Source organism: Entelurus aequoreus, linkage group LG03 (assembly GCF_033978785.1).
Source record: "Entelurus aequoreus isolate RoL-2023_Sb linkage group LG03, RoL_Eaeq_v1.1, whole genome shotgun sequence".
NCBI lineage: Eukaryota > Metazoa > Chordata > Actinopteri > Syngnathiformes > Syngnathidae > Entelurus > Entelurus aequoreus.
This window is the reverse complement of record NC_084733.1, coordinates 25,303,302-25,316,783: the sequence shown is the minus strand read 5'-3', so window position 1 is coordinate 25,316,783 and position 13,482 is coordinate 25,303,302. Positions and strand designations below refer to the sequence as shown.

The 13,482-nt window shown below is 40.1% G+C and overlaps 1 protein-coding gene and 1 non-coding gene across 2 annotated transcripts; both read right to left on the bottom strand.

The window, feature by feature from the left end:
* Nucleotides 1-3,931: 3,931 nt before the first annotated feature.
* LOC133646309 (large ribosomal subunit protein uL13-like) lies at nt 3,932-12,323 on the bottom strand. Its single transcript, XM_062041532.1, has 6 exons — nt 12,247-12,323; nt 11,663-11,735; nt 11,388-11,453; nt 9,343-9,428; nt 5,478-5,537; nt 3,932-5,290 (listed from the first exon to the last, which is right to left on the bottom strand). Exons 1-6 carry the CDS (start codon nt 12,265-12,267, stop codon nt 5,081-5,083), a joined length of 516 nt encoding a protein of 171 aa, XP_061897516.1. The 5' UTR covers nt 12,268-12,323; the 3' UTR covers nt 3,932-5,080.
* On the bottom strand, nt 11,526-11,606 carry LOC133647529 (small nucleolar RNA Z195/SNORD33/SNORD32 family). The gene has a single exon (XR_009825711.1). It is a non-coding gene; the product is annotated as a small nucleolar RNA Z195/SNORD33/SNORD32 family (small nucleolar RNA).
* Nucleotides 12,324-13,482: the final 1,159 nt, after the last annotated feature.

The following is a 13,482-nucleotide window of genomic DNA, read 5'->3' as shown; positions in this document are numbered from 1 at the left end:
ATGAAAGTGATATTTTTAAGAGAAATTTCCTTCGAATCACTTCCGTGTTTTCCCTGACTTTATTACCTTTTACGAACCACTTCTTTCGCGACTCTATGAAGGCTATTTTCTATCTCTATTTGAACGTTTGTAACACACAAGAACAGAAATAGGCCATTTTCTGCTCAAACTTTACACTCTCACTTGTTTTAATGCTACACTCAAGCTGTGAAATCTACCGTGTTAATTAAGCCGCAATGAAAACGGATGTGACGTCATATGCAACCCTCACGCGTGTGTGTATACACACGCACACACACACACACATATATATATATATATATATATATATATATATATATATATATATATATATATATATATATATATATATATATATATATATATATATATATATATATATATATATATATATATCAGTGACGTGCAGTCAGGGGAGGCAGGTGAGGCGGGGCCTCACGTGCCATCATGGAAAGAAAAAAATGTAAAAAGGAAAAAAAAAAAGTAATTGTTATATGTATCCAGTGATTATACTATAAAGTTATTTTCCATTTAACTTCACCAGTTTTAGATAATTTTTATTCAAAATTGCTGAATTTTCACATTTGCCGTTCAACTACTGAGAAGAGACTTGCGGTGAGTCACCAGCCAGTTGAGGCAATGACTCAACCAACTGCTGGCCTGCTGTGCAGTGAGACCGTATTGCTATATGAATTATATTATACATTTCCATAGTTTAGTTAGCTGAGGTATATATTGTACAGTGTATTTTGTCAACAACTGTATGTGTGTAACGTATTTCTTGTGCTGAGCAATCATAAAACGGCTGCAAAAGACGCGCTGTGTGAGGCTCGCAGTAATCCCGCCTCCTGGTGGTAGAGGGCGGTAGTGATCCCAGAGATCATTCTTGCGACTACTCGGCTGCAGAAGAAGTGACAACAAGCAGCAACAGTTAGCGATCGTTTATTTTTTCCTCTCGCCTGGATTATTAACATGGAGGATTACATATCTAAAATAAAACAGTTTTCTAAACTGGACTTTCAATCGAAGCAGGACGTAATACTTAAAGGCCTACTGAAATGAATTTTTTTTTATTTAAACGGGGATAGCAGATCCATTCTATGTGTCATACTTAATCATTTCGCGATATTGCCATATTTTTGCTAAAAGGATTTAGTATAGAACAACGACGATAAAGTTCGCAACTTTTGGTCGCTGATAAAAAAAAGCATTGCCCCTACCGGAAGTAGCGTGACCAGGGGCGTCACTAGCTTTTAAGGACAGGGGGGGGGCTTAGCCCCCAGGAGATGCACAGGATGCGAGCGAACGTAGCGCACGAGCAGAAAACTTCACAAACGGCTAACAAAGACTTAGAAATTAATCATTGTTATTATTATTATTTCAGTGGGTTTATTTTCAATGTGTCTTCAGTACAACAACAAACAGGGGTTTGCAGTGACATTTTGTTTTCATCATCAACAAGAAACAATGACTTGCATGATCCTTCAAGATACACTGAAACACAATGAAAGTCATGGCATTAGCCTCTATGTTATTCATTCACAACATAGAGGCTAATGCCACCACTTTAGCTCACAATACAATAATTGTTTGTTCCCAAATATTTTGAAGTTGCACGGATTACATTTTGGGCACATATGTGACTAAAATGGTTGTAAATTCAAGCCGTGGAAATATTACTTAATTACTTGAATTAAAGTAATATCTGGATCGGGATAATTTGGCTTGTATATAATATATATATATATATATATATATATATATATATATATATATATATATATATATATATATATATATATATATATTATGGCAAGCTGTTAAGGAAATTAAATATGTATGGAAGTCTGAATAGAAATGAGAAACTTTTATATATACTGTAAATAAGAAAGACTTAGTCCTGATCTGAAAAAGAGCCAAAGCTGTCAAAAAGCTGAGGGACCGTCTTCAAAGTGCAATGCTAAAACAAATAATGCAAACAATAAAATGTAACTTCCAGGGCTTGAGATTAATGTAGTCCCGTCGTCGGTAAAAAAAATGCACGGCACAAAATTAAATGCTCCCCGGGACGATGGCTTCTAACCATTTTTTTTTTTTTCTTTTTATGTATTTATTCATTTTACATTTTATATTAAATGTCTTGGTTTTTCCACCCTCTGAAAATCCTATAATATGTTTAACAAGCCATCCTATAATAATACAACAGCTATTAATGTAACAATACAATAAAACAAATATATTTAATTATGTTTTTTTCATTATTTTAACAATAGGCTAATGTATATTACTTTATATATATTATTTTATATAGATTCTACAAGAAACACAAAACTTAAAAACTAAATTATTTACAATTGCAGACACAAGGTTCTTGTTCTGCAGTGCTGTGTGCTAATGTGATTCGTACACCTGCAGGACCGCAAGCAAGGTTGCATAGAAAATGCGGACTGGATTTTGAGTGATGTGGGCATTTTCTATAACAACAAGTGGAATGGATTGGATACCGACGCACTAAAGGGGCTCTCTACCTTACGCTATGAAGTGAGGGGAAACTGAGTGAATAATGACAGGTTATATGATTATTTATTTAAACTCATATTCGGGCCACTTTATAATGAATATGTCGACATGTATTTGTAAAAAAAAAAAAAAATTGATTTTTTAATTTTTTTTTAACACCAAATTATTTAGGGGGGCTTAAGAACATTTTAGGGGGGCTTGAGCCCCCCTAAAATAGGCCTAACAACGCCAATGAGCGTGACGTCACAGGAGGTAGGATTCCTCAAAATTCCCCGTTGTTTACAATGGAGCGAGAGAGATTCGGACCGAGAAAGCGACGATTACCCCATTAATTTGAGTGAGGATGAAAAATTCGTGGATGAGGAACATTAGAGTGACGGACTAGAATGCAGTGAAAGACATATCTTTTTTCGCTCTGACCGTAACTTAGCTACAAGGTCTCATTGGATTCCACACACTCTCCTTTTTCTATTGTGGATCACGGATTTGTATTTTAAACCACCTCGGATACTATATCCTCTTGAAAATCAGAGTCGAGAACGCAAAATGGACATTCACAGTGACTTTTATCTCCACGACAATACACCGGCGAAGCTCTTTAGCTACTGAGCTAACGTGATAGCATCTGGCTCCAATGCAGATAGAAACAAAATAAATAAATCCCTGACTGGAAGGATAGATAGAAGATCAACAATACTATTAAACCATGGACATGTACCTACACGGTTAATAATTTCCAGCTTGGCGAAGCTTAACAATGTTGTGTTGCTAACAACGCCATTGAAGCTAACTTATCAACCGGACCTCACAGAGCTATGCTAAAAACATTGGCTATCCACCTACGCCAGCCAGCCCTCATCTGCTCATCAACACCCGTGCTCACCTGCGCCACCTAAAATCTTGCCTAGGGCGCCAGATTGGTTAGGGCCAGGCCTGATTCCAACCCTTGATGCTGAGTGCCAAGCAGGAAAGAATGCTGGTATGAGCTTTTAAACATAACCTGTTAACTGCTGCCAATCAAATGGTGAATAAGATACTCTTTAGGGTTCATATGTTTGTAAATCTGACTGTGATGAAGTCAGTGCCTCACCAGCCATGAACCTCACCGCACATTTTTAAAGCAGTGGAGTTTCAACAAAAAAAGGCACAAAATGATGGCTGCCCCTCAGAGATGTATTTCAATGCAATCCGTCTATTGAGTCATTCACAAAGCCGGCGAAATGGACGTTTTTAAGTACAACACTGCCCTGCGGGAGAAAAATAAGTTTTGCATGTACTGCAACACTTAGGGTCTCAAACGTTTCAGCAGTTTCCAGGTAAACTAATGCATGCATGGTATTATACTGCTGTCAAAAAACAAGTAACCATGAAATCTAAACAGTATTGAAAAATAGGAGACTGTTTATAAAGATTTACTTGCGTTTATTAGAACATGCTTAAATAAATAACGATAAAGATAAATAAAAAGGAAGTCTAAGTCTGTCTAGTCTAAGATAACTCCATAATTCTTGAGAAGATTTGTATATTCACAGATCTTTAACTGGACGTTCTTCTGTGCCTGTTTTGTCAGTTTTATTTTTTTTCTTGTAGTGCATCAGCGCCTTCACTTTTCTCTTCTCCTCCAGTGTGGCAGTGATGGCCTGGTACTTCCAGCCCACCTCATGGGCCAAACGTCCCAGGAGGGCAAACTGTAGCTGTAGAAAAAGCAGTACATTAAAAATGAAAAGAAGTCCATGCGCATTGTAGGCACACTCGTCATTGGCATCGCAGTCTCGGACGACCATTGATTTCCTGTGCCTCGGAGTCAGGTCTTGTCGCAGCGTCTCCTGTGGCTGTGTAGTTCAATTCGTGATTGTGCCTTCACTGCACAGTGAAGCTGGAGTTTCCTCTCCAGGGCACAAAAGGCCTGGGCAAGATGTGTGGAGATCCTGTGTTGCCCAAGCAACAGGGCCCTCCTCTCTGCCTTGATGGCGTTGTCCAAATGAATGGCCAATACATTTGGCGTCAGTTCGGCTGCAGGAGTTGCCAGAACAGTGCTTCACACACTGAACTACCTAACGGAGTCCAGGCCGGGTTTTCTGTTGGGGTTTGCGCCCTTAGCCTTTTCCATTCCAGAGGATACCCACAAGGCAGTGGAAGGGGGTGGAGGGCTCTATTTAACCCATAGATGGGGCAGTTGTTGGCGGACGCCAGGGCGTGTCCGCACACTGGTGGGCCTGCACGCCTCGCCTCTGGGGCCCACTGCTGCGCCGAGATCCCCTACAGTTTAGCCTGTGTCCGCAAAGACGCAGTTTACCGTGTGTGGCCACGAGGAGGCACCACAGGAGTCTTGGTGGTGGAGAGGCTTTGTACCAGCAGGAGGAGGCTTACGCACTCGGCTCCTCTTTTCACCCACCCAGGGGCTAGCTGGCGGCGATAGCTGTAAGCAGAGAGTAGCAAGCAGGGGCAGCATGCACCAACTACAAGCACTTCTGCAACAAATCTAACGCACTGACGCATCACACGCACCCTGTGCGCGAGCACTCACACTAGAACACGCTTAGACAAGAACTCCGTAATGTTTGAGAAGATCTGTGTATTGATAGATTTTGCTCTGGGTGTTCTTCTCTGCCTGTTTGGTTAGTTTGATGGTGTCCTTTTTCTTGGTGTAGTGAATCTGAGCCTTGACTTTCCTCTTCTCCTCCAGTGTGGCAGTGATGGCCTGGTACTTCCAGCCCACCTCATGGGCCAAATGTCCCAGGAGGGCAAACTGTAGCAGTAAAAAAAGCAGTATATTAAAAATGAAAAGAAGTCCATGCGCATTGTAGGCACACTTTCCTGATTCAAATCAGAAGTCAAATCCGTAAAGTGAGGTTTCATCAATGCATTATCAGATTTAGAACACTGGGGCTTATCACTGTTTAGCAACCGATTAAAGAACCTCCATGTCGACTCACCTTACGAGTGGGCTTCAGACGCACAATTTTAAGAGCAGCTGGGACCACCATGCGCTTCCTCTGATGAAACAAAACACAATAATCAGATACCAAAGAACCGTAGGGCCAAGTGCAAATATGATCAAGGTGGTAGGTCTCAGAAGTAGTTTAATTTCAAACATCAGTCAAACAAGGCTAGGTAAGGTTAGGGCATCATTGACGCATAGTACTTGGGACACAGTGTTGCGCAATGACATCACCTTGTGGGGGGATGCCATCAAACACCTTCATCCTATCCAGGGCAGCCTAGCCTCTCTTGGTTTTGTGGGGCAGCATGCCTGGTAAGTACAGCTTTCAATTAATACATGTGTTCAATAAAAGTGAGTCACTACTAGGAATGGAAACAGAGTACCAGTATTTTTTGGTACCGGTTCCTAATTAAGTCGGCCCATTAGGACCGTGAAGATCCTGAACCAACGATAGATACAGTGGTCGGTAATTTTTTTTGTTCCAGCTGACCGGCTTAATTATGACACGCTGGGATAAGCTCCAGCCACCCCAAAAGGGACAAGCGGTAGAAAATCGATGGATGGACGTCATTCAGTTTTAAGGCTAAAACGACGCGTCGACGTCATCGGTTACGTAAATACGTCAACGCCGTTTTTGTGCGTCGACGCGTCGCATATTTACGTCACACTACAGTCATGGCGGACCGCAAAGCAGACGGTGCGAGCGAGGGGGAAAAAAAATCACGCCAAAAGTCATGAAAAGTGTGGGAGTATTTCAATACACGGCCTAATAATGTTGTATGCACGCTGTGTCGAGCGGAAATGGCCTATCATAGCAGCACAACGGCTATGAACGAACATTTGAAAAGAAAACCATCAACCAGTCGATCGTCCGCGTGAGCATACGTTGTCATCATTACACAAAAACATGAATGTGTCATTTGTATCTGCTAGGGGTGTAACGGTACGTGTTTTGTATTGAACCGTTTCGGTACGGGGGTGTACCGAATGAGTTTCTAAGCTAAAGCTAAAGTCTTAACAAGCCGCTTTGCTCCTTCTGCTTCTGTCTCAGCACGCAGCAATGTCCCACCCACACAACCATCTGATTGGTACACAGAAAGCGTTATCAGCCAATCAGCGGTGCGTATTCAAAACGTTACCAGCCAATCAGCAGTGCGTATTCAGAGCGCATGTAGTCAGCGCTTCAGCATCGAGCAGATAGGTGTTTAGCAGGTGAGCATCAGGCAGCGGACTCTCCCCAAATGATAATAAACACCTCCCAGTCAACTACTAGTAACATCACTATGAGCCCGTTGACCTTCTAGAAACTTAAACTGCAGCTCAGCTCACTCGCAGTCCCGGCTTGAGGTGAAGGCTAATTACCTCTCAGTTCCAGCCACATTTACCCCTTCTGAGCCCCTATTTTCAGCTGCTGGGAATATTGTAAACAAGAAAAGAAGCAGAGCATGTAGACATGCTAACCTTTCTTCATTACAACTGTTAGTCACTCACTGGAATGAGTAGAATTGGTTATTGTGTAATGTGTTGGACTGGATGTTTATTTTGCACATTTTAAAAGCAATACTTAATGTTTACAGTGCTCCAGAATATTTACATTGGCACTTTTTTGTATTGGATGTTTATCTTTATTTTTGCACATTTTAGAAAATAAGCAATACTTTTACTTTTATTGAAATGTTTACACCGTTACAGAATATTTCATTTTGCACTTTTTTGTATTGGATGTTTATCTTTATTTTTGCACATTTTAAAGCAAAATAAGCAATACTTTTACTTTTGAAATGCTTATACTATTGCAGAATATTAAGATTTGCACTGGATGTTTACTTTTATATTTGCACATTAAAAAGCAAATAAGCTACTTTTAACTTTGTTAAATGTTAAAAGTTTTAAATGTTTACATTGTTACAGAATATTTTGTCATGTTGTTGTCGGCGTGGCGAAGTTGGTAGAGTGGCCGTGCCAGCAATCGGAGGGTTGCTGGTTACTGGGGTTCAATCCCCACCTTCTACCATCCTAGTCACGTCCGTTGTGTCCTTGGGCAAGACACTTCACCCTTGCTCCTGATGGCTGCTGGTTAGCGCCTTGCATGGCAGCTCCCGCCATCAGTGTGTGAATGGGTCAATGTGGAAATACTGTCAAAGTGCTTTGAGTACCTCGAAGGTAGAAAAGTGCTATACAAGTATAACCCATTTATCATTTATTTATCAATGTTGACTGAGTGGCCATACTTCTTTTTTTTTTGTAAATAAAAGCCATGCCTTTTGAAAAAACGGACCTACATTTATTTTTTCATTTCATTTAAAAAAAAAAAAAAAAAAAAAAATCGGTAAAAGGAAAAATAATCTATAGATTAATCGGGAAAAATAATCTATAGATTAACCGATTAATCGAAAAAATAATCTATAGATTAATCGATAGAAAAATAATCGTTAGCTGCAGCCTTATTCAGTTTAGCTACATTTAAAATCAGCTTTGAACTAGGGCTGGGCGATATATCGCGGGTTTGTCTCTGTGCGATATAGAAAATGACTATATCATGATATCGGAGTATACGTTCTCACGCAGTTGCTTTTAGCTGCTGGCATTACACGACAGGCTCTTCCCACTCTTTCTTGTAGGCACACGTTCCACACTCAAATCTGAAGTCAAATCCGTAAAGTGCGGTTTCATCAATGCATGATCAGATTTAGAACACTTGGGCTAATCACTGTTTAACAACCGATTAAAAAACCATGTCGACTCACCTTACAAGTGGGCTTCAGACGCACAATTTTAAGAGCAGCTGGGACCACCATGCGCTTCCTCTGATGAAACGAAACATAATAATCAGATACCAAAGAACCGCAGGGGCCAAGTGCAAATATGATCAAGGTGGTAGGTCTCAGAAGTAGTTTAATTTCAAACATCAGTCAAACAAGGCATGGTAAGGTTAGGGCATCATTGACGCATAGTACTTGGGACACAGTGTTGCGCAATGACATCACCTTGCTGTAGGGTGGGCGGATGCCATCAAACACCTTCATCCTATCCAGGGTAGCCTAGCCTCTCTTGGTTTTGTGGGGCAGCATGCCTGGTAAGTACAGCTTTCAATTAATACATGTGTTCAATAAAAGTGAGTCACTACTAGGGATAAAAACAGAGTACCGGTTCCTAATTAAGTCGGCCCATTAGGACCGTGAAGATCCTGAACCAACGATAGATACAGTGGTCAGTAATATTTTTGTTCCAGCTGACCGGCTTAATTATGACACGCTGGGATAAGCTCCAGCCACCCCAAAAGGGACAAGCGGTAGAAAATCGATGGATGGATGTCATTCAGTTCAGCTACATTTAAAATCAGCTTTGAACTAGGGCTGGGTGATATATCGCGGGTTTGTCTCTGTGCGATATAGATAATGACTATATTATGACGGAGTATACGTTCTCACGCAGTTGCTTTTAGCTGCTGGCATTACACGACGGGCTCTTCCCACTCTTTCTTGTAGGCACACGTTCCTGACTCAAATCAGAAGTCAAATCCGTAAAGTGTGGTTTCATCAATGCATGATCAGATTTAGAACACTGGGGCTCATCACTGTTTAGCAACCGATTAAAAAACCTCCATGTCGACTCACCTTACGAGTGGGCTTCAGACGCACAATTTTAAGAGCAGCTGGGACCACCGTGCGCTTCCTCTGATGACACGAAACACAATAATCAGATACCAAAGAACCGCAGGGGCCAAGTGCAAATATGATCAAGGTGGTAGGTCTCAGAAGTAGTTTAATTTCAAACATCAGTCAAACAAGGCATGGTAAGGTTAGGGCATCATTGACGCATAGTACTTGGGACACAGTGTTGCGCAATGACATCACCTTGTTGTAGGGTGGGGGGATGCCATCTAACACCTTCATCCTATCCAGGGCAGCCTGGCCTCTCTTGGTTTTGTGGGGCAGCATGCCTGGTAAGTACAGCTTTCAATTAATACATGTGTTCAATAAAAGTGAGTCACTACTAGGGATGGAAACAGAGTACCGGTATTTTTTGGGACCGGTTCCTAATTCAGTCGGCCCATTAGGGCCGTGAAGATCCTGAACCAACGATAGATACAGTGGTCGGTAATATTTTTGTTCCAGCTGACCGGCTTAATCATGACACGCTGGGATAAGCTCCAGCCACCCCAAAAGGGACAAGCGGTAGAAAAATCGATGGATGGATGTCATTCAGTTCAGCTACATTTAAAATCAGCTTTGAACTAGGGCTGGGCGATATATCGCGGGTTTGTCTCTGTGCGATATAGAAAATGACTATCATGATATCGGAGTATACGTTCTCACGCAGTTGCTTTTAGCTGCTGGCATTACACGACAGGCTCTTCCCACTCTTTCTTGTATCTCCTCAGACAGCAAGCGCACATTCTTACACACGCCACATACTGTCACGTCATACGTCACATACATATACACCCTCGCGCAGCAGAGCGGTAGCAGCATGGCTAAAGTTAGCTGTGGTGCGACTGGTAATACGAGAGAAAAAAGGGGCGAATCTGGTAACAAATGAAGGAAGAATTAATTCCCAAGAAAACAGCAGGGGGTCCATCGTCTGGCGGTGGTTTGGCTTCAAGGGGGAATATGTCGAACAGACGACCGTAATTTGTCAAGTGTGGGGCAAAAGCGTTTCTACAAAAAGTAGCATTGCTGCTAATATGTAGCATCATTTGAAAAGTCACCCGCTAGAGAATTAAGAGTGTTTGAAACTCTACATGTCAACATCTCCGTTCGGTGCCACACCATCAAAATGCCGAGGCAAACATTTCCAGATCAACACCGTATGAAAAAAAAGAGTCCACAACAAAAGGAGATAGGGATGATGTTTGATAAGGAATTATCGAGTTCGAGCCTATTATCGAACCGATTCCTTATCGATTCTCTTATCGAGTCCAGATAGGTTGTTGTATATGGAAAAAAAACAATATTTGGTTTAACAAAAGCTCACTTTTATTATATAATAAAAAAATAAAATCTAATAAATAAATAAATAAAGATTCACATCCTTACGATTTAGGGCCTACTGTACTTCCCGAAAAAGGGATTGTAGGCTCATAAACATGTTACGTGTATTAGAGTGGAGTATGTATTTTTTGTATTATGTTGCGGCAACTGACATAAACCAAGAGTGACTTCCGTTTCCAAGTTAAGAGTGAACTTAAGACGGTGGTGAATCTTGGGGGTTATATTCCCTGCAATAATCATGTTGACTAACTTTATTATGCACATCTTTAATTTTATCAATTACACATCTCTACGTTGGTAAACCTTTGACGTGAGGGACGTGGAATGACATTGCAGGACACCGATTGCTAAAACGGCTAATGGTTGTAGCTTTGACTATGGTTTTAAATGGCATGCCAATTCTAATTTAGATGAATTACCCAGGATATGACAGTATTTGCATATAGTGGCCAGGTAACAGTCATAGCAATGACACGTGTACTGTAATCTACAGTAGAATGTATTCAAGGTAACTTGGGTGAAATGAGCATTAAAGTGACTATGGGTATTTGATGTTTAGAGTAAGAAAAACATTTAGACAGCCATGCAGAGTTTTTGTGAGCTGTATAAAAATATTCTATAAGTATACTTCATGGAAATATTTTTAACACGACAAGCTTGGAACTATTTGGCCACATTTAGTTTTTTGCTCACCCGACTATAGGAGTGAATCAATTCATATTACCTTCAACATAACCTAATTTTATTTATTTTCTCAAGCTACTACACCAGAAGTCAAGGACTGCTCACTTCACTTTAAAACCCGTCTTGAGACCAAAAACATTACAAATCATATACAAAGTTAAATCTGGCAGTAAGGGAACACTTCACAGGAGTGCCAGGTAATTATGATGCCCGACCCAACTTACGTTTGTTACGGTAGAAGTTGCCGGAGATGTTGATGCCTTCACACCGGACCACCACAATTTTCTGTCCTTTAACAAGTAAATGTATCAATTAGAGAATCCAACATTTGTTTGGGAAAATGGCAAATCTGTTTGTACCATTTTGTCTCAGATGGTAGTGCATGAACATTTTCTCAAGGTCGTTAAACTCAAGTTTGGTTCAGGTAAATCATCAAGGACAAGTCTACAGATATGCCAAATTTTCAAACATTTAGGTAACTATACATTTTGACACCTACCGAGCAAGATCTGCTTAGCCACAATGGCAGTCAGCCGACCGAGCAGATGGCCTCTGCCATCCAGTATCAGAACCTGTAACATCAAACAGGATTTAACCCAAAAGGTCAAAATATAAAAAACACATAATGCCCATTTAAATCAGGTTTCGGAAACCAAACGTCAAATGCGATTCAATGTTTAGGATTTCAGCATAATGAAGTTTAGAGAAGACGTAAGATTAAAGCACATGGCCGCTGGGCGGGCGGCAATTGACCGTCCCATTGCAACCAATAAATAGTACAGAGTTTGGTTGATAATTACATGCGGAAATATATATTTAAAGACCATTAAACTGTAAAAAAGCTGACAATTTAATTAACCGCGGCTTAAATCGTTGCTTTCCTAGCCTAGCTGCCATGCTGTCCAATTGGCGAAGCTAGCTAAAAGCAGAAGGCATTAAACCACACTTTTAAACAAAATGTGACCCCAGTTTTGACACTGTGGCTTAATAAAGTCATTAGGTGCGTATTTGCGAAAACGCATGCACGCAAAATTGGCAGACAAGGGTTTAAAATAGTAAAAATTATACTGCGGTTTTCCTCACCTTGTTGAAGCGGTCCGCCATGATGTGCAAAAAGAAAGATAGACGGGGACGCCGGTGGCAAAAGGCAGGGGTAGAAGGAAGGACGTCACTGATTATGACCGGGTTTCCTGTGGCTGTTGTTATTGCGAAATGTTGAAAATGTTATATCGCTCCCTGCTGGTTGATATCATTAGCGAGACTTGCGCAATGCAACGTTGATTGATTGATTGATTGAAACTTTTATTGGTAGATTGCACAGTGAAGTACATATTCCGTACAATTGACCACTAAATGGTAACACCCGAATAAGTTTTTCAACTTGTTTAAGTCGGGGTCCACTTCATGGCATACAGAGCGTGCTAATTTTATAAACAAATGCTTGCATTTAATTAGTTTGTATTTTTGTTTTTAATACTCATAATTGATCATTTAATCATAATACACACATGCATATTTTTAAATATTTTAAAATCTTAACTTAAATGGTATGAGCATACTTGCCAACCTTGAGACCTCCAAATTCGGGAGATTTGGGGGGGGGGGGGGGGGGGGGTTAAGGGGGGAGGAGTATATTTATAGCTAGAATTCACTGAAATGTAAGTATTTCTTATATATATATATATATATATATATATATATATATATATATATATATATATATATGTATATATATATATATATATATATATATATATATATATATATATATATATATATATATATATATATATATATATATATATATATATATATATATATATATATATATATGTATGTGTGGGAAAAAATCACAAGACTATTTCATCTCTACAGGCCTGTTTCATGAGGGATTTCCTCAATCCTCAGGAGATTTTAATGGAAGCATTCACATACCATGGTTTATATAGGGCACAGAGTGGGTGGGTACAGGCAGGCGTGGGGGCGTGGTGATTGACTCATGTGTTACCTAGGAGGTGTTTCCTTCTGTGACGGCATGCTGATACAATTTCGCTGCGCTTGTTGAGGGATGACAACTCTGGGCGGTATATGATAAACAGTTTCTCTTTTAAGCATAGGTTGCATCTTTTGTTACCACTGTTGTAAGGTGTGCTGGATGCAATAATTTGCCATGTTATTGAGTATTCAACATTTGCATCCGGCAAATTATTGCTCATATTTCCCACACATACATATTACGCTCTACCACGGTATCGAGCACTATTTTTTGGATAATCTAATTAAGACATATATATATATATATATATATATATATATATA

Bases quoted from the DNA above. Each gene is read 5' to 3' on its own strand.
- LOC133646309 (XM_062041532.1), bottom strand. From the start codon at position 12,267: ATGGCGGACCGCTTCAACAAG. The intron at 11,736-12,246 runs GTGAGGAAAACC...TTGATGTTACAG, and splicing joins TGGCGGACCGCTTCAACAAG to GTTCTGATACTGGATGGCAG. The intron at 11,454-11,662 runs GTAGGTGTCAAA...TACTTGTTAAAG, and splicing joins GGCTAAGCAGATCTTGCTCG to GACAGAAAATTGTGGTGGTC.